We start from the raw sequence: 21,083 nt of genomic DNA on the forward strand, positions 1-21,083 counted from the left end.
GTCTCCGTCGTGAGTGCCCTTCGGGAATGAACACAAGAATTCATTTTTTTACTATAATTATTTTTTATCTTTACCTTTCTCAGATCAAAATGAATGCCTAGATGGTACACACACTTGCAGTTCTGATGCCACATGCATTAACTCAATTGGATCATATCATTGCACGTGTAAATCTGGGTACACAGGTGATGGTATATCTTGCACAGGTAAGCTAGAAACGCTTGCAACAAGAATGTTTAGTTTTTGCCTTTGCCACCTACTTCAGAATGTTACAGTCAAGGACATTTACTCATTTCTTCAGTTTTTATGGTCTATTTCTGTTGCAGTTAAGATTGTTCTCACCTCTTTGTTCCCGCTCTATTTTTGCACTTTTTTGAATAATCGTGTCACTACCATAGTCATTTATTACAATGCTGTACAATATTATTCTTCAGTCATGACAATCTAGTGGAGACAGCCAAAAGAAAATCGATTTTTGGTAAACCTCTTTTGAGACTACTTTGTTGTGTGGCATGATAGTACAATGACAGTTGTTTAAGTTTCAAGGGGCTCCTTGAAATAATTAAGGCCTGTATTACACACACACACAGTATTTTCTTCGTTTTTATTTCTGTAATACCCCCCCCCCCCTGCTTAATGTATTTCACTTTTATTTCTCAGACCAAAATGAATGCCTAGATGACAAACACAATTGCAGTTCTAATGCCACATGCAACAACTCAATTGGATCACATCAATGCACATGTATATCTGGGTACACAGGTGATGGTGTATCTTGCACAGGTAAGTGAGAAACCGATGAAAAAAGAATGTTAGTTTTCGTCTTTTCTTCAGTTTCTTTATATTGTACTATTTCTCAAATAATTACTAGCCATCTTGTTATAGAAGGTTCTAACCAAATCATGTCTCCAAAGCTGTTGGAAGCTTTTTAATCAAATAGCAGCTAAAACATGCCACATGCATTCCTCTTCTAGGTCTGGCCTAGTTACATGGCTCAGATGATGAGTGTATTATTCATGAAAGGCAGTGTCTCAGTTTTGAGTCCTGGAGGGGTTGAAATGGTTTGGGTTCTATCGCCAGTTCACTTCCCTGTCCAATTACCTTCACTCTAGGTGTATGTTGCGCTTTTCTAAAAAAAATCGGGATTTTCAAAAATTGATATAGTGTCCTAAAGTTTGATTCTAAAGAGGCATTGACATCAGTGATCGACTGCGACATGTCTCACCTTGACGAAGAATCAGATCGTACTCGTCTGAGCAACATATGAGCGACTTCAAGCATCTAAAAATATATCAATATCTCAATTTTAATGGATATACTTGTCTTTAGGAATCCAGCTATGCCTTAAAAACGGATATATTCGTCCTTCCTCCTCAAAGAATTATTTAAAACTGCACAACCTGTGACATCCGAGAGATAGACAGCATTTTGGTTCTTCATTGTCCGAAAGAAGATGGATGTTTCGGACACGTTGATACGGGACCATAATGCGGGTTGTATTTGTATTTGTTTTGTACTTGGGCATGCCCAACAGAGACTAAGGTCTTCTGACAGTGTGCACAAGATGCACAAGAATGTGTCAAGTTTCAGGAGAAATGAATTTTGGATATGAATAGTGCGAAGGCATTCTGGAAGCGCATTAAAGCTATGAGCATCAAGGAAAGAAATCTATTTGTGTCCGGCTTCGGTTTACACAGCGGGTTTGGGGGGGGGGGGGGGATGAGGATGATTTACTGGTCAGCGGCTGACTCTATCTTTGTGAGCGTAGTCACAGCGAAGGTAGAACGTGTCGGAGAGGAGTGACTTACCCGTACTCAAGGACTCAGTACTAAATCCATATAAGCTCTCAGCAGCGCGTGTCCGATTTTTCTAGTGAAGCAGGTACTGGTAGTTGTGGACGGTTGTAATGCAAAGCCTGCAGTCAAATACTAAGAAAAAGGGAGTATATTGGTCCTGCATTTATCTACACAACACCAAGAGGAGAAGAAAACAGGACAAGCAAAGGCTGTAGAGCGGTAAAATAACTTCAGACCACGTGTTTTCCGCAAGTTGGAGGGATCTCGATTCATGATCATCTCTCACGAACTGACCTAATGTCTGCTGTTTAGGATAGCACTTTTCACAGAGTGGAAGCAGTGACAGGTTGTCTAGAGGCAGAAATACCACTAGCCATGATAAGCTTCCTGCATCCATAAGATCACCGGCAATAATGGTTTTCACCTCTCAGTACCTGGATAATAAAGGGGAAAGATTTGATACTTCCACTATTCTGCCACTGCCCTGCATCAAGTTGCAATGGAGAGCAGCCACTGGAGAAGCGAAAATGTCTTATAGTAATAACAGGTGGTAGACCCGGTGGGGGATATACTTTACTATTTTGTGTAGGTAACATTGCGTGTTCCAGTTTTTCTAGACAGTGTTTATATTCCCATCAACACAAGACAGAGGTGTTTATTCTATTTATACCTAGCTTCGTTTTTGGCCTAAAATACTGGTCCGAAATAGCTATTTTAGTATCCCAGTATACTATAGTATACTATTATGTGTAGGTAGCATTGCGTGTTCCAGACCTAAGACCCATCTTTCAACCAACATCTGCATCAACACCCTCGGGAATGTTATGGGTGCAGGTTCGATTCCTGCTGAAACTTCTTTCTTCTCTTCAATTTTTTTCTTTTTCAATTGGAGAGAAATTTTCTAAGTCCCTTGAAAGTTGAAAAGTTACAACCTCTAAGTGGGTAATATAGCATATAACTGGTGAATATATCTCCATATTAACCCCAAGTTAAAGTGGTGAATATGGAGATATATTCACCAGTTATAGATCACAGGAATTAGTGGGGGTTAATATGAGTTGGGTATAAATCCGCATAATATTATTGCTAGCATTATACATTTCGGAGCGTTATCCGCTGGACTCACGACGTGCGTATGTTCAAATTACTATGACGCAATCAGAACTGGTAAAGGGCGCCAGGTTTGCACTTTGGATTGGGTTTCACCGAGCGCAATTGTATGTGGTACATACATAGTATCTCCTCCACCAAAATTGTCTTTTCTTTCCGCTCCTATAACCATGTCTTGTCGTTGATGTTGCTAATGTTGTCGTTATTGTTTTAGCAGCAGTTATCTGTTTGGTGAAGCTGAAATCCTGTTGCCGGAATGGCGGTATTTTCCAGTGAAATAAACAAACCCTGTTTATTTGTGCACGCTTTCGTGAGAACTCACACCTTGACATTTACTATCACACCTTGACATTTACTGATGTCATTGTGTCATTCTTACTTTGCCTTGTTTACTGTATTATTTCTTTTGTTCTGATTTTTTCTTTAGTACAACGTTGATTCCTGATGAGTGTTGTATGAAAACTAGTTTGAATAATCCTTTTTATCTAACATGGAATTAGTGGGCACAAGTCATGCGATCAAGTCCACCAACTAAACTTTATTTTGAACAGTCAGACGTGGACAATCTAGCACAATTCCGTGGAATGTCCCAGTACTCCTTGTTAGTTTCGCATAACTTGGGCCCACACTTTCTCTGTTACAAAATTTGATTTCCTTGGCTCACCATCTGAGTTCTTAACCCTTTACTGTCCGTACATACAAGCATCGATCCAATGGGATCGATGGGGTAGGCATTTTGAAATTATCGTAACTTGCTCAAATCTGGATAACCTTGATAGGTGGAGTAAAGAAAACAGTGAGTATGGAGAACTCTCGGGGTAGGGAACATCCTAGCATTAGCCAAGAAAGTAAACTTTCAATAAACGCTTGAATTGGCATGTGGTAGGGCATGACTTTAACCCTTTCCGTGCTGGCCCCTTTTACTCTAGCAAACTGCCTTTCCAGCGCACTGACTCTCCTGGTGTCGTTTTCGCGCACAAATCCGAACGAATTTTTCTCTCAATTCAGTTAACCTTGATGGATTTTCATCATCCTGGGCTTGTTGGAAAGATCAGGACCAAGAAAATCCATCCTGGTAGCTCTAAACTCAATATGCACAGTGGTGCAGCTTCTACGTCCTCTTGAAGCTACCTCGCGATGCCTTGGAAAGGCACAGGAACTCAATCTCACATTCTTTTTCAGCTTCTTGCTCCAGGTCAGCTGATTTTCACGATTCACACTGCGCTGCAAAGTTAGGATCCACGTGCTTCCGCTGGTGTCCATTACGCATGCGCCGTGCCAAAGGGAAATCCCTTGGCACGTAACAGAAAACTGCGAATGCATGAACAAAAAAAAATCACGATCGCTCAGTGCCGGGAATTTTGTGTTCACACCGTCGCCGCTCCGTCAATCTTTCTCCTACCGCGAAGAACTTTGTATCGCTGGAAAGCTGAACTAGCTCCTTTCCAACGGTGTATCAATTGTCGCGATAGACTTATTTTTGTTGGAGTTACGAAAGTTTGTACACTGATCTATGCACTGCGATGTACTGCGCAACTCCCTTGACGTCTATAGACGTAATGAGTCGTTTGACATACAGCGCGCATGATGTCTATAGACGTCATTAGCACGGAAAGGGTTAAGGATGAGGGCAAAAGATTCCAAAACTTAGAAGCAGCAAAAACTGGTCTGTGAGATCCCAAAGTACTGCGGATGTTGGGAAGGGGCAGATTGCAGGCATCCTGACCTCTGGTGGCACGGGGCAGCGAACTGTATTCCAGGCGTGATTTGAGCAGCAAACTGACATTGCCGCGAAGAATACGGTGTATTTCTTATTTGATAACCGCAATCAATAAAACTAGCTGAACCGACATTTGTGTACTTTATTCATGCAATGTAAAAAACGGTAGAGACGATGTGCAATAAAACGATATTTTTTGATTGCGGTTAATTGTTGTCTCCTCGCCATGTGTTTAAATATTTCTTATTTCCTTTTTATTTTGTTTTTGCACCGTGTCCATTGCTTGGCATTGTTGCATCCATTGCTGTTCATGAAATATTTCTAGACACAGAAGAGCATCTCCATGCAGTCAGCTGTAGCAACAGCCACACAGTGGGTGAAAACCTGGAATGTACTGAAAGTAACTGTCATCCATTTCCATCACACAAACCGCACTGCTCCCTGACCACAATCCTTCGCACTCAACGATACAAACCTCACAGTCGCACCAAGACTGAATTGTTCTATCTAACATTCGCCTTGTTCTTTAGAGCGCCGTTGATTCCTGATGAGTGCTGTACGAAAACAAGTTCGACTAATCCCTTTTATAGCGCTTTTTTAAAGTTTTTTCTTACATGTATTTCAATAGTGCAATTCTCTCTTATCGCCCTGTAAACTCAAGGACCGGCTTGAGCGCGCCCTGGGGTGTGCCACGCGTCTCTATATGCATCCACTCTTTGAGCCTGGAAATCACTCTATGCTGCTGCACCGGCTCAAATGGCCGTCACTCAGCAGGTGACATAATCTCTACAAATACATTTTTGCACACAGCCTGCACCATAGATGTGATTTTTCATGCGTCTACATATATTTCTCCTTTCCTTTTTTGACTGTCTTCGCATCGTGTCCATCGCTTGCCATTGCTTAGTAAAGTGTTCCAATGTCGCTGAAGAGGTTAGGTAGTCTTAGTTGAAGCCATGGCCAGCAATCGAGGACATCTGAGAGTTGTAATTTTTGTACTCCTCCGAGGTGTGATTTTTGGCGTGCTGGGCCAAGCACAAGGAAGCCATCTGCAAAAAACTGCAGAAAATGGTTGTTGTTTGATCCTTTGGTGTAATCTTTGTTTCTAGTCGAAGCTAGTTGCTGTTTGGAGCAGAAACGCTGAAATTGACTATTTTCTGCATGTACTCATACATGTACTCATGTACTCAGGCATGCAGTCTCACTCGTATTTTAGCTATTTTTCTGGAATGGATGCTGCTCTGCGCCCCTTGGTGAACATTTCCTGCGCTCGTGGAGCAGCTGAAAAGGACCACTGGTATGTCTGGTTCCTGGTTTGAAAGTGGAGAGTCGACTTTTGTGCCTTGAAAAGGAGTAGAGAGCGATAAAGGTACGTCTGTGGCTGATTTTTGAGTGCTCCTCGTACATTTTTGATCGTGATAGAAATTCTCAGACCAAAGTCAGACCAAAGATGGTCGTACAGTTTTCTTGTGAATTTTTTAGTTATTTCATCTCGTATGTATGTCAGTATCGTGATGGTGAAGTGGAGAGGGTGATTTTCTTCCTCTAGGCTTCGTTCGGCCGACTTTTCTTCGTCCTCGTTGAAAAGTGATCCTGAAAAAAAGGTCGATTCGCAAAATTATGTTGATTTTCAATGTACGAGATGACATGCGATTGCTGGCTATGATTCGAAAAACTTTGGGGTGGCAAATCCTTGGCTAAAAGTCTTGTCTTGCTAAGATCACTAACAAATCACCTTCATTAAAGTTAGCCGTTTAACAATGATTCACGAATCTCAATTATGCGCCTTATACCAACACAGTGTACATGTGCAGTCTGTTGTGAGGTTAGTTGAATTGAAAACTTGTCTCCGTACATTTAGCCCGTACCTTTAAGGGGTAGTGCAGTCACAGTTCTCTAAGTTTCAAGGCGCGCGTTGAAATTATAAAGGCATATATTACACACTCATAATTTTCCTCGTTTTTATTTCTGTAATACCCTCCTGTTTAATATAATTATTTCACTTTTCTTTCTCAGACCAAAATGAATGCCAAGATGGTACACACGCCTGCAGTTCTGGTGCCACATGCAACAACTCAATTGGATCATATCATTGCACGTGTAAATCTGGGTACACAGGTGATGGTATGTCTTGCACAGGTAAGCGAGAAACCGTTGAAATTTTTTTGATGTTATTTCCCAAATGAGTAATAGCCATTTAGTTAATGGAAGGTTCTAATGATTTCATCTATATAGAGCTTTTGAGAGTTTAGAAATCGCACAGCAGCTAAATCCACATGGCACGCGCACTTCCCTTCTAGGTCTTGCCTGGTTCCATGGCTCAGAACTTGAGTGCATCATTCATGAAAGGCAGTACCCCAGGTTTGAGTCTTCGTGGGGTGGACATAGTACTGTCTCAATAGGCAATTCACTCCCCTGGATTTCCACTTTGAAGTTTGTTCATTTATCTTCCCCCTTAAATGAAAATTGCACAGCCCTGGACGCACAATAGATGGACAGCATTCTGGTTCTTCATTGCCCGAAAGACGCTGGATATTTCTCAATCATGGATTGGACCCCTAACTATATCCCGACTGGAAAGAAACAGTCCGACCGAGATACTACAGAAGGCCGGAAACTGATCGCCACGCTGGATGACTTGGGTCTTCTTCAACTCGTCACCCACACACCCACTTGTTACGTGCCAACAGGTCGATCGCCTCCGTCTCTGCTTGACCTTGTCATCACCAATACTCGACATCTAGTCAACACTCCTGAAGTGTTGCCTCCGCTCTCCGACCACTGTCCAGTACTCTGCAACATTCAACTGAGGCAACTCAGACAGCAAACTCGTGAGCAGGTAGTGGTACCGGATTACGCACGCAACAACTTTGAGGCTAAGCGAGCGGACCTCTGGCTGCAGCCTCTCTGAGAGTGTATAGATGGCGCCAGTTGTATAGAAAGCGCCTGGCACTCTTGGCATTCCTATGCCAATGAGAGTATCCAGTGCCACTTGGCCATGCGAACATTGAAGCCGAGAAGAAAGCAGACCACGAAGCCTTGGTTCACTGCCCAGCACAAGCGAATGCACCGGAACAAAAACTGTATTTTCAAATTAACCCAGAGAACGAAAGCACTGGAAGACTGGATAGCATACGAGATGGCGAGAAATGCTCTTACAAACATTCTTTTAAAAACGCAGCAAGTCCCTCTATTTCGAAGAGCTTTGCTCGCGTATTGATAGCGACGAAAACTGTTACAAATGGTGGGCCGAGGCCAAGAAAATTGCCCAGATCAGCGAGAAGCGAGCGACCATCCCGACTCTTGTTGATGATTGTGGAGATGCGGCTTGTGACTCTTCTAAAGCAGGAGCACTGGCCCTTTGTTTCAAAATCCAGTTCTCCCTAAATTCGTCATTTGACCAGTGTGCTACCACCCCACCACCAGCACAATTTACACCAGATCTCCAGTTTAAATTGCCAAACATAACCCAGCACGAAGTCTTCCGCAAGCTGCGCACTCTGCCCAAGCACAAGTCCGTGGGCGGTTATATCACGAACGTGATACTGAGAGAAGTGGCACCCGTGATTACGCAGCCCCTGTGCCACCTCTTCAACACTAGTCTCCGCCTCGGGCAGCTACCTAGTGACTGGAAGTTGGCTACAGTCATACCTATCTACAAAGAGAATGGCAAACCTGCGGGAGCCAGGTAGCTACAGGCCTATCTCCCTGCGGCCGGCCATCGCTAAGATTCTGGACGCCATCATCGCCGAGCACCTCACCAGCTTCCTCAATAGGGAGGGATTAATTACCGACCACCAGCATCTCCTGCAAGTCGACATTCGATCAGCTAATTTTCCTGTCTTCAAGAGTGGCTGAAGCAATCGACAAGCGCACTGACTACCACGCTCTATTCTTGGAATTCGCGAAAGTGTTTGACAAGGTACCGCACACTGTTCTTCTCCGTCAGCTCGATACTTTCATATCTCCTGAAGCTGTTTCTTGGTTGACCAACTACCTCACAGACCGTTCCTTCTGTGTCAAAGTTCTCTGTGCCGAGTCGCCGACCCAACCAGTTTCTGCAGGCGTTCGCCAGGGATCTCACATTGAACCCATTTTTTTCATTCTCTACATTAATGCCCTTCCTCGCACCATATCGTCTGATGTCACTACTGATGTGCTCTTATTTGCCGATGACACTACTCTTGGGAGAAGTGAATTTGATTTGTCCCTCCTACATATACATGTACTTCTTGTGTTTCAACCTGGCTGGTGGTCTAGATCAAGATGAGTGTCTATATCAGACTCACAATTGCGGCTCCAATGCTACTTGTACCAACACGATTGGTTCCTACAACTGCACATGTAACGCTGGGTTTGCAGGTGACGGCACATCCTGCAAAGGTATGTTACAATTGTTATTGGTATGATAATATGAAAGGCCAAATAGAGCTTGTGTATTCAGGACGAACTGCTTTGCGAAGCTCGTTGTCTTCCAGCCTGAGACATCAGGTTTTCTTCTGCGCTTCGGGGATCTAGACCTGCTCGAATCCTAGGAGGAGGAGGAGGAGGAGGACGACGACGACGACGACCGTGACGAAGACGATGACGATTTAGAGTCCGACGAATCCCTCCTCTTCCTCTTCAGTGATCCGTCTCAGTGATCTGATTCTTTCCTCCAGCTTGCTGTTGGGAATGAAGTTAACCTTAACCCTTTCACCACTGTCGACGTATATATACGTCATGACGTGTGCACCTGCCCCACTGACGACGTATATATACGTCCTCGGTGTACGTCGCGTTTGTACTGATGCCTCAGCATCAGTGGGGCCCGGAACTGTTCCTCAGTGGGCTGAAGGACCTGATCGACGTGTACGCAGCGTATGTGGCCAGTCTGCACAGCAGAACAGCCGCGAGCATCGAGTTTGAAGTGCGTATTTTGGCATATCGTTCAAATAAATTGTTTTGCTCAAAGTTCGTTTTCGTTATCTTGCCCTGCTGTTTCTCGGCAAGGTAAGTAGCTCAACTACTCTGTGTCGTTGGAAGGAGTCCTGTGAAGCAGTGTGAGGCGGGTAATGACTCTGAGGATGATTCTGGAGACAGCGAAATTGTGTCGGAGTCGTTTTCTGAGGATTACGAATTTGCTGCTATTCAAAAGATCGCAGCTGGCTCGGACGCAGGGGATGCTGGAGACCAAAGAGATTTGGAAAGCGATGCTGAAGTCTCTGACACCTAGGCATGGTGTTCTGAGCAGGAGCTATCTGTCGTGAGCCCGTTTGCTGAAGTTCCTCAAGTAAGCTGCGATCAAATTTGAAGGTCAGAATTTTGAAAATATTTGAATTTGAAATCAAGTGTACTGGTCAGACATGCATGCAGATCACAATAGAGATGTGCATACATGTAAGTATTGTATGTTGAGTACAGAGCCAGGCACCTACAGGATGGTGATTGCTATCTAATATGAATCCAGAATAATCCCGAATAGTCAACAATTGTGCAATTTTGAACCACTATCAGAAATTGCACAGCCGATTGTTTCTTGAATTTTCATGCGTACGTACACCGGTACGCAGTATGCACTCGGCTGTTTAGGGAATGCTTCAGACTATTTTGGTAGCTGGATTGTCTTGCCAGTGAGTGTCCAAATCAGAGAATGAGCTGTATTGCATTCTCTATCAATATGACTTTACCTGTGCCGCGTACGTACGTACGTACGTACGCGTGCGGCCAGTGATGATTCACCCTGGGATGCGCCGAGCACAGTGAGCCAACCGCTGCCACTGCACCGGCTGCTATTATAGCCGATGCAGTTGCTGTGGTTGCTACTCCAGTTACTCGGCATCCTCACTGTCCATCACATGGTTTTGTCTTGAAGTAGGTAGGGCTGCTGGAGGATTCAAGCTTTACGAGGCGCCCAAGAAAAAAGAAAGACCCATTCTGGATCGCGCAGTCGCATATGATTCAAGCGCCGTATAAAACGAGTTGCTGTACTCTAGTCTAGGTTGCCGTAGAACACCAGGGTCATATCAAGCTTGTTATATGACATTTCTCCATTCTGAAGTCAACACTGACCAGTTATAGCACTGCTTGCCATTGCTTGTCTGATCTTTGTCGTCAATTGCCTAAATTGAATGAATTTTGAGGAAAAATCGCCAAAAGTCGCATATCTAAATATGGTGTTATGAGTCTCGTACAATGAAATTCTACAAAATTTCTTTGGATTCACAGTGCATATGTCCATACCCAACATCTCCAATCAATTTTGGACCAGAATATGCATTTTCAAAAATTGCCATTTTTGGCCCAGTGGGAGGTGATTTTCCGGTCAGGGCTGAAAGGGTTAACCCCAACCCTAGCTAGAGAGTGTGTGTTTGTGTGTGTGGGGGGGGGGGGGGCTGCTGGGGGTATGCTTTGGTACTTTGTGGCTCCCTTGCTTTTCCAGATTCCTTTGGGAGTTTAATCTGCATCATTAAGCACGGGAAGTACGGGAAAGAATGCATTGATTGAACTGAAGCTGGATGTTGACAGCGTTAGTCTGGAAGCAACTCTCACTGTCTTCTTCAGCGTTGTACTCATCGTCTTCTTCGTCATTCTCCACTCCGTCGTACCAGGGACCCCCGAAATACTGCACATTCAGATCATCTCTAGGCATGGACCTTAAAGATTCACGCGGCTGTGGAGACACTAGAGCTCGTTCAGGCATCCTCAGCTCCTTCAGAGACGAGCAGCTCTCAGCAGCAGCGGCGAGCAGCTTTGCTTCGTCGTCAGCGTCTTGGAAATCATTCCTCGCCATTTTGAGCTTGGAGAGCTTTGGCACACTGGGCAGCAGTAACGCAAGCACCGACAGAGCTCCCGACGAAAAGCAGTTGTCGTCCAGGTTAAGCTTCACCAGTCGTCGGCATTGACTCGAACGGTTTCCAGGAAATCTCCACTTATCTCATTGCGCCGGAGGGAGTGAGAGCCACTCCAAACTCTCGTGTTGCTGTTGAATGATTCGATATACGATCAGTAGAGATTTTGGCAGCTGCTACATGAGGGCCATTTGAGCCGGTGCAGTAGCACGGAGTGATTGCTATGTTCAAAGAAGGGAGTTGCAAACAGAGACGAGTGGCACACCCCAGGGTGCGCTCAAGCCGGTCCTTGAGTTTAAAGGGCGATCAGAGAGGATTGCGCTATTGAAGTGCATGTATGAAAAAAATGAGAAAAAAAACGCCAGACCCACCACAACACGTGCCACACATACTGATGGCACTTGGGTCTCTTTCCCTCCCCCAGGGGACCAACCACGGTAAGTTTCTGGAAACTACACAACTACCTGAGGTGAAAGAAAGTGAAGAAATTTGGAAAGAACTTCCCCGGCTGATCCTTTGAATTTGAAGTTCTCCCAATCCTTTCCAAATTTGATCACTTTCTTTCAAACTGACCGTGGTTGGTCCCCTGGGGGGGGGGGGGGGGGGTGGGGGGGGGGGGAAGACCCAAGTGCCATCAGTATGTTCATGTGTTGTGAGCTGCCTTTGGAGTGAAAAACTTGTCGGCGTCTTCTAGGTTCAGCCTGGTCTCATAGCTCAGTGGTTAGAGCATTGCTCATGACAAGCAGGGTCCCAGGTTCGAGTCCTGGTGGGTCTGGCGTTTTTTTTCTCTTTTCAGGCAGTTCACTTCCCCGACTGATCCTTTGAATTATTATTATTATTATTATTATTAACTGGTTTGAGGGAAAGAGACAAACGGGAAAAGTCTGAAGAAAAAATTGGCTGTAACCACCAGGACTCGAACCAGGGACCTTCGCTTGTAGCCAGCGATGCTCTAACCACTGAGCTATGGTGTAGCCGTCATCCCAGCAGAGGCCGTTCAACATTTTCTTCAGACTTCGTAACTCACACTTCCTGTGAATCCACACAGGCGGTTGTGACGCAGCCCTCACTTCAAATAATAATATTAATAATTATTATTATTCACTAGTTTGCACTAGAGACCAAATAACTGTATACTGAGGATCTGCTACCACAAACGTTACGCACGCGCTCTCGACTCCCCCCCCCCCCAATGTTGACTGCCTTCACTCTTTCGTGACAAATCACACGTTGACATTTACTGCTATCATTATGCCCTCATACTCACCTCCCACCGCTTTAGGAGCTGCATCTTGCGCCTTGATCCTTGAAGGGTGGTGGCGTTCCTACGGATGCGGAAAGCCCGGCTTCCAGCCGAGTCTCACGCGAACCGTGAATTTTTTTAATTTTTTAGGGCCTCCTCACGAAACTCTACTGGAGATAGCCGAAAGAAAATCAATTTTTGGGTAAACCTCTATTGAGACTTCTTTGTTGCGGGCCATTTACGGAGGAACTAGACTTTTTCAAGTGTTGTGTTTAGGGTAATTGTGGCGTGGTTGTTTTCACTACTCCCTGCCATGAGGTTTTGGTCATTCTTTTTCTATTTCAGTCTCACATTGTTGGGGCCGATACACACATGCAACGCTTAGTTGTCATACCCTGCTTTTTCGTGCCCGGTTTCATGAGAAATCGCACCTTGACATTTACTGCTGTTCTTGTGTCCTCTTGACTTTGTCTTGCTTGCTGTATTATTTCATTTGTTCTCATTTGTTCTTTGGTGCAACGATGATTCTTGAAGAGTGTTGTAGTTCGAATCATTCTTTTTTTCCAACGCTTTTTTCATGCATGAACATGTATTTCTCCTTTCGTTTTTGGACTGTCTTCGTATCCATCGTTTGGCATTGCTTAGTAAAGTATTCCAATGCCGCTGAAGAGGTTAGGTAGTCTTAGTTGAAGCATTCGAAAAACTTTGGGGTGACAAATCCTTGGCTAAAAGTCTTGTTTTGCTAAGATCACTAACAAATCACCTTCATTAAAGTTAGCCGTTTAACAATGATTCACGAATCTCAATTATGCGCCTTATACCAACACAGTGCACATGTACAGTCTGTTGTGAGGTTAGTTGAATTGAAAACTTGTCTCCGTACATTTAGCCCGTACATTAAAGTGTTAGTGCAATCACAGTTCTCTAAGTTTCAAGTTGCTCGTGGAAATTAAAAAGGCCTGGATTACACACTCATAATTTTCCTCGTTTTTATTTCTGTAATACCTTCCTGTTTACTATGTTTCACTTCTCTTTCTCAGACCAAAATGAATGCCAAGATGGTACACACGTCTGCAGTACTGGTGCCACATGCAACAACTCAATTGGATCATATCATTGCACGTGTAAATCTGGGTACACAGGTGATGGTATATCTTGCACAGGTAAGCGAGAAGCCGTTGAAATTTGTTTTGCTGTTTTTTTCCCAAATGAGTAATAGACATTTAATTATTGTAGGTTCTAACGATTTCATCTACTTGGTCCGCGTCAGCAATATTGTCGCTTATCTTTCGACAATTTGAACTTAGACTTTGGACATGAACGCGTGCACTTGAAGTGTTAAAACTTGGTACGATGGACGGTAAGGTATAGAATGACAACTAGCTGCGAGGAATTTATTGTCCAAGGAAGGGTTCCTACTTTTTTCGGTCCTCCTCGTCGCTGCTCTCGGCGCTGGCGACAAATATTTTTGCTCGGGATCGACTCTCTTGCTTTTGCAAGCTCATCTCTCTTCCTCTCCGCTGCCTGGCTATTTTCTAAAGAGAAGTCGATCGTGATGGTCGCCTTCTCTATAGGACTTCGCCTGGGCAGCACGACAGCCTGTGTGGTTCAAATCAGACGCCGTTCTTTGAAAGATTTTATTTTGAACGACGACGACGCGTACAGTACAGTCATGTACTTGCAAATCTCCACGACGCGCTGGATACTCATATCAGAGGGAGGAGCTCGAGGTAAGGGAGCTGCGATCTCAGCTTGATGAGCGATCCCTGAGGTGAGCAATCTCGGCCGTTCAGCAAAATGGAGCTGATTCTGAGTAGCCGATTACTTTCTTGTGGCTTGCGCTGCTCTTGCCTGCACAGCGTAACAAGATAATCTATTTTGATGCGGCGCTGTATCAATCAGAATCACCCACATGTCGCTCTCGAAATCCACTCGAACTCTAGCTAGACCTTTCAGGTACTAGCAAACTAACTTGCTAACCAAAATTGGGATAAAAATGGGCTGCCAAGTAAGCATTGGCGACATATAAACAAAGCTGAAAGATAAGCGACAATATCGCTGACGCGGACCAAGTACCGTATTTTCCGGGGTATAAGCCGCACTTTTTCGCTAAAAATCGGACCAAAATCGCCCCTGCGGCTTATACACCGAATATGCTTGCGCGAATGAATGCTTAGCATACATCAGTATGCATGCTGACGTCATGTGACATGTTGTTCGAATCAGCTTTGCGCCTGTGTTGCTATCCCAGCACTTTTACTAGTTTTAGTGCGCGGGCTACACCATACGGTACGCGTATACGGGGACTCTATTTTTCATAATCTGATCTAACATGGTATTTAGCTCCATAACCATAATAAATTTGTAGAAAGGCCATTTGTCAATGAGTGTGAAAAATCTAGGTTTGTGGGTGCGGCTTATACTCCGAATACCAACTTTTAGTCAATATTTTGCCTCAAAAAGGGGGGTGCGGCTTATACCCCGGTGCGGCTTATACCCCGGAAAATACGGTATATAGAGCTGTTGAGAGTCTTGTAATCAGACAGTAGCTAAAACCACGTGGCACGCGCACTTCCTTTCTACGTCTTGCCTAGTTACATGACTCAGATGGTGAGTGTATCATTCATGAAAGGCAGGACCCCAGGTTTGAATCTTCGTGGGGAGGAGATAGTACTGTCTCCATAGTCTATTTACTCCCTTGGATTTCCACTTTGAAGTTTGTACATTTATCTTCCCCCTTAAATGAAAATTGCACAGCCCGGGACGCACAATAAATAGACAGCATTCTGGTTCTTCATTGCGCGAAACTTGTTTCCATAATTTCCCTGCCACTGTCGCCCGACACCTTGACAACTCCTATATCCCATCATTCTGATCGGCGACTTGAATTGCAGAATGTCCTGTTGGCTCCAGTCCGACCCAGATACTACAGAAGGCCGAAAACTGATCGCCAAGCTGGATGACTTGGGTCTTCTCCAACTCGTCACCCACACACCCACTCGTTACGCGCCAACAGGTAGATCGCCTCCGTTTCTGCTTGACCTTGTCATCACCAATAGTCCCCATCTAGTCACCACTCCTGAAGTGCTGCCTCCGCTCTCCGACCACTGTCCAGTACTCTGCAACATTCAACTGAGGCAACTCAGACAGCAAACTCGTGGGCAGATAGTGGTACCGGATTACGCACACACCGACTTTGAGGCTATTCGAGCGGACCTCTGGCTGCAGCCTCTCCGCGAGTGTATAGATGGCGCCAGTTGTATAGAAAGCGCCTGGCACTCTTGGCACTCCTATGCATTCTTAAACGCAGCAAGTCCCTCTATTTTGCAGAGCTTTGCTCGCGTATTCATAGCGACAAAAACTGTTACAAATGGTGGGCCGAGGCCAAGAAAATTGCCCAGATCAGCGAGAAGCCAGCGACCTTCCCGACTCCTGTTGATGATTTTGGAGATGCGGCTTGTGATTCTTCTAAAGCAGAAGCACTGGCCCTTTTGCTTCAAAATCAAGTTCTCCCCAAATCCGTCATTTGACCCGTGTGCTACCACCCCACCGCCAGCACAATTTACACCAGATATCCAGTTTCAATTGCCAAACATAACCCAGCACGAAGTCTTCCGCAAGCTGCGCACTCTGCCGAAGCACAAGTCTGTGGGCGGTTATATCACGAAAATGATACTGAGAGAAGTGGCACCCGTGATAATGCAGTCCCTGTGCCACCTCTTCAACACTAGTCTCCGCCTCGGGCAGCTACCTAGTGACTGGAAGTTGGCTACAGTCATACCTATCTACAATGAGAACGGCAAACCTGCGGTGCCACCTAGCTACAGGCCTATCTCCCTGCTGCCGGCCATAACTAAGATTCTGGACGCCATCATCGCCGAGCACCTCACCAGCTTCCTCAATAGGCAGGGATTAATTACCGACCACCAGGATGGCTTTGTCTCGTGCAAGTCGATACTCAATCAGCTAATTGTCCTGTCTTCAAGAGTGGCTGAAGCACTCGACAAGCGCACTGACTACCACGCTCTATTCTTGGATCTTGCGAAAGCGTTTGACAAGGTACCGCACACTGTTCTTTTCCGTCAGCATGCTACTATCATATCCCCTGAAGTCGTTTCTTGGTTCACCAACTACCTCACAGACCGTTCCTTCTGTGTCAAAGTTCTCTCTGCCAAGTCGGCGACCCAACCAGTTTCTGCAGGCGTTCCCGAGGGATCTCACATTGGCCCCATTCTTTTCATTCTCTACATTAATGCCCTTCCTCGCACCATATCGTCTGATGTCACTACTGATGTGGTCTTATTTGCCGATGACACTACTCTTGGGAGAAGTGAATTTGATTTGTCCCTCCTACGTATACATGTACTTCTTATGTTTCAACCTGGCTGGTGGTCTAGATCAAGATGAGTGTCTATATCAGACTCACAATTGCGGCTCCAATGCTACTTGTACCAACACGATTGGTTCCTACAACTGCACATGTAACGCTGGGTTTGCAGGTGACGGCACATCCTGCAAAGGTATGTTACAATTGTTATTGGTATGATAATGTGAAAGGCCAAATAGAGCTTGTGTATTCAGCACGAACTGCTTTGCATAGCTCGTTGTCTTCCAGCCTGAGACATCAGGTTTTCTTCTGCGCTTCGGGGATCTAGACCTGCTAGAATCCGAGGAGGAGGAGGAGGAGGACGACGACGACGACCGTGAAGAAGACGATGACGATTTAGAGTCCGACGAATCCCTCCTCTTCCTCTTCAGTGATCTGCCTCTTTCCGTCAGCATGCGGCTGGGAATGAAGTTAACCCTAACCCTAACCATAGCTAGAGTGTGTGTGTGTGTGTGTGTGGGAAGGGGGGGGGGGGGAGGGGCTGAGGGGTATGCGTTGGTACTTTTTGGCTCCCTTGCTTTTCCAGATTCCTAGTCTTTGGGAGTTTAATCTGCATCATTAAGCACGGGAACCACGGGAAAGAATGCATTGATTGAACTGAAGCTGGATGTTGACAGCGTTGGTCTGGAAGCAACTCTCACTATCTCCTTCAGCGTCGTACTCATCGTCTTCTTCGTCATTCTCCACTTCGTCGTACCAGCGACCTCCGAAATACTGCACATTCTGATCACCTCTAGCCATGGCACTTAAAGATTCACGCAGCCCTGGAGACACTAGAGCTCGTTTAGGCATCCTCAGGTCCTTCAGAGACGAGCAGCTCTCAGCAGCGGCGGCGAACAGCTTTGTTTCGTCGTCAGCGTCTCGGAAATCATTCCTCGCCATTTTGAGCTTGGAGAGCTTTGGCAGACTGGGCAGCAGGGACGCAAGCACCGACAGAGCTCCCGACGAAAGGCAGTCGTCGTCCAGGTACAGCTTCTCCAGTCGTCGGCATTGACTCAGCGCACCACGAACGGTTTCCAGGAAATCTCCAGTTATCTCATTGCGCCGGAGTGAGAGCCACTCCAAACTCTCGTGTTGCTGTTGAATGATTCGACAGACGATCAGTAGAGATTATGGCAGCTGCGACTTGGTCCGCCCAGTTAAAATTGGCGCTTATCTTCACACTTGTCTCAGGAAAGAAATACGAATATTTGAAGCAAGCCACGATCACAAAGCACTATATACATGATTATTTACATGTCAGTAAGCAACTCAGTCGAAAATTCAAGCAAAATACCAGGTTACACATCCTCCTCGCCACTATCGTCGCTGGAGGAAGAGCTCAAATCGTACGATCCGGACAGCTGCTGCATGGGTCGTTTCATAGCTTGTTCCACTTCTCCTCGTCTCGAATCACGCTCAAAGGTAGTGCGTGCCTGTCACCTTCCCATCAGAAGCTGAGTGAGACTGCCCGCATGTTGACTGTAAGTGTTATCCCTGTTCGTCGCAATAATGCGACTTTGTTTGAGACATATAGGCAACGCCATACCAGTGTCCTTTTTTCAAATCGCCCCTTGCGCTTGTCGTACTTGCTGATCAGCACCTGTACCCACGCGAGCCGCTGGTGCTTGTACATGCACCGCAGTGATAGCTTCCGCTTGATGTAGCACCTGTGCGCACTGCACCTACAACGCCGTGCACCAGGCTTTTCGGCTAGTTTTCTGAAAGTCCTTTGCACGAGTGTTTCTCTTTGGACTTGGTGTTCCCTTTGATTAGCTCCTTTGCCCTGTCCTCTGTGAGCTTCAAAGTGTGTCCGCCGGATTGGTCTCACTTACTGGAGACATCGACATGAGCTGCAGTTTCTTCGTCAGCGATTTGCTGGTGATAGCCCTTCACTAGGCGCTGTACTGTGGAAGCACTGAAATTATTCAAGCTCGCGAAGCGCTTTTTCAGCTTTTCTATACCTCCCCGGGGTGAACAATCCTTGCCATCAGACAGCTGGAAGTAGACAGAAACTGTATTCTCCATCGCTCTGAAATGCGAACATCCTGACCTATTTTACGGACTCGAGCGGAGGTTGCAGTGTTTTCTTGTGCTGACGGAAGTGTTCGTCGGCGGCAGCTCCGTCAAAAAGACTCAAACGAACCCATCACAACTTTTGTGATGGTTTGTGCTGCCATGTCGTCGGATGCAATGGTCAATGGTCATGTTCGGATGGTGAATCGGTGGTTCCATGCCGTGTGGCACAGGCAGAACACCAAGAAACCAAGTGAGAAGATAAGCGCCAATTGTAACTGAGCGGACCAAGTACATGAAGGCCATTTGAGCCGGGGCAGCAGCATGGAGTGATTGCTATGTTCTAAAAGGAGAGTTGCAAACAGAGACGAGTGGCACAACCCCAGGGTGCGCTAAAGCCGGTCCTTGAGTTTAAAGGGCGATCAGAGAGGATTGCGATATTGAAATGCATGTATAAAAAAACTTTTAGAAAGCGATAGAAAAGGGATTAATCGAACTAATTTTCGTCACACGACAACACTCATCAGGAATCAACGTTGCTCTAAAGAACAAGGCGAATGTAAGATAGAACAATTCAGGCTTGGTGCAACTGTGAGGTTTGTATCGTTCAGTACGACGGATGGTGGTCAGGGAGCAGAGCGGTTGGCGTGATGGAAATGGATTTTCAGTACATGCCAGGTCTTCAGCCACTGTGTGGCTGAAGACCTGGAATGACTGGAGATGCTCTTCCTTGTCTAGAAATAGTTCATGAACAGCAATGGTAGCAGCAATGCTAAGCAATGGACACGGTCCAAAAACAAACTAAAAAGGAAAGGAGAAATACATGTATGAAAAAACTTTAAAAAACGGATGAAAAACAGGATTAAGAACTTAGGGGGTGAGGCAAGGAAATCAAATTTTGTAACAGGGAAATTGTGGGCCCAAATTATGCGAAACTGACAAGGAATACTGAGACATTCCACTTCATTGTGCTAGATTGTGCACGTCTGACTGTTCAAAATCAAGTTTAGTTGGTGGACTTGATGGGATGACTTGTGCCCACTAATTCCATGTTAGAAAAAAAAGACTATTGGAACTAGTTTTCATACAACACTCATAAGGATTCAAGATTGTACTAAAGTGTGATTTTTCACGAAAGTGTGCACAAATATACAGGGTTTGTTTGTTTATACAAAAGAGAAAGACCAAGTTTGTTTGTTTATTTTATTTTACTTCACCAAGTGAAAAGGCATTTCTGCCTCCTCACCAGGTCCGGAGACCTGGTTCCGACAAAATGATGAAGAGTAAATGAACATCTACGTGTAAGCGTTGCATGAGCGTATGAGCCACAGCAATGTGACAATAAAGAAGAAGATAAAAGATGACAACAAAAAACACATGACAGGACGAAATGGGAACAAATTCGCCACAATAAAGCAAAAACATCACTGGAACAATTTAAGAATAATAAAACTATCTTTTTGGACTCACAAATTGGGCTTATGAATGCGCTGATAAAAAGCTTCTAGCACTTTTAACTGCAACACATAACCATGACGAGCATGGCACAAAACAGAAAAGCTTGAATCAGAATAATAACATCATAATGTGTATTATGTACTGCAACAATCATGACTACACACCAGATAACTGTATACTGAGGATCTGCTACCACAAACATTACGCACGCGCTCTCGACTCCCCCCCCCCCCCCCCAATGTTGACTGACTTTACACTTTCGTGACAAATCACACGTTGACATTTACTGCTGTCATTATGGCCTCCTCACGAAAATCTACAGGAGAGAGCCGCAAGAAAATCGATTTTGGGTAAACCTCTTTTTGAGACTTCTTTGTTGCGGGGCATAACGAGGAACTAGTATTGTTCAAGTGTTGTTTTCTGGGTAATTGTGGCGCGGTTGTTTTCACTACTCCCTGCCATGAGGTTTTGGTCATCCTTTTTCTACTTCAGTCTCACATTGTTGGGGCAGATACACACATGCCACACTTAGTTGTAATACCCT

The 21,083-nt window shown here is 45.2% G+C and overlaps 1 protein-coding gene across 1 annotated transcript in view; it reads left to right on the top strand.

The window, feature by feature from the left end:
- The window catches only part of LOC135821800 (adhesion G protein-coupled receptor E2-like), a 20,451-nt gene extending 2,831 nt beyond the window's left edge, over positions 1–17,620 (top strand). The window contains exons 2-8 of the mRNA XM_065334797.1: positions 84–206; positions 661–783; positions 6,643–6,765; positions 8,887–9,009; positions 13,740–13,862; positions 17,097–17,219; positions 17,613–17,620. Of these exons, the coding sequence (XP_065190869.1) occupies positions 84–206; positions 661–783; positions 6,643–6,765; positions 8,887–9,009; positions 13,740–13,862; positions 17,097–17,219; positions 17,613–17,620 (746 nt within the window). The remainder of the gene's footprint in view (positions 1–83; positions 207–660; positions 784–6,642; positions 6,766–8,886; positions 9,010–13,739; positions 13,863–17,096; positions 17,220–17,612) is intronic.
- The last annotated feature ends 3,463 nt before the right edge of the window (positions 17,621–21,083 follow it).

Source organism: Sycon ciliatum, chromosome 7 (assembly GCF_964019385.1).
Source record: "Sycon ciliatum chromosome 7, ocSycCili1.1, whole genome shotgun sequence".
NCBI classification, from domain to species: Eukaryota; Metazoa; Porifera; class Calcarea; order Leucosolenida; family Sycettidae; genus Sycon; species Sycon ciliatum.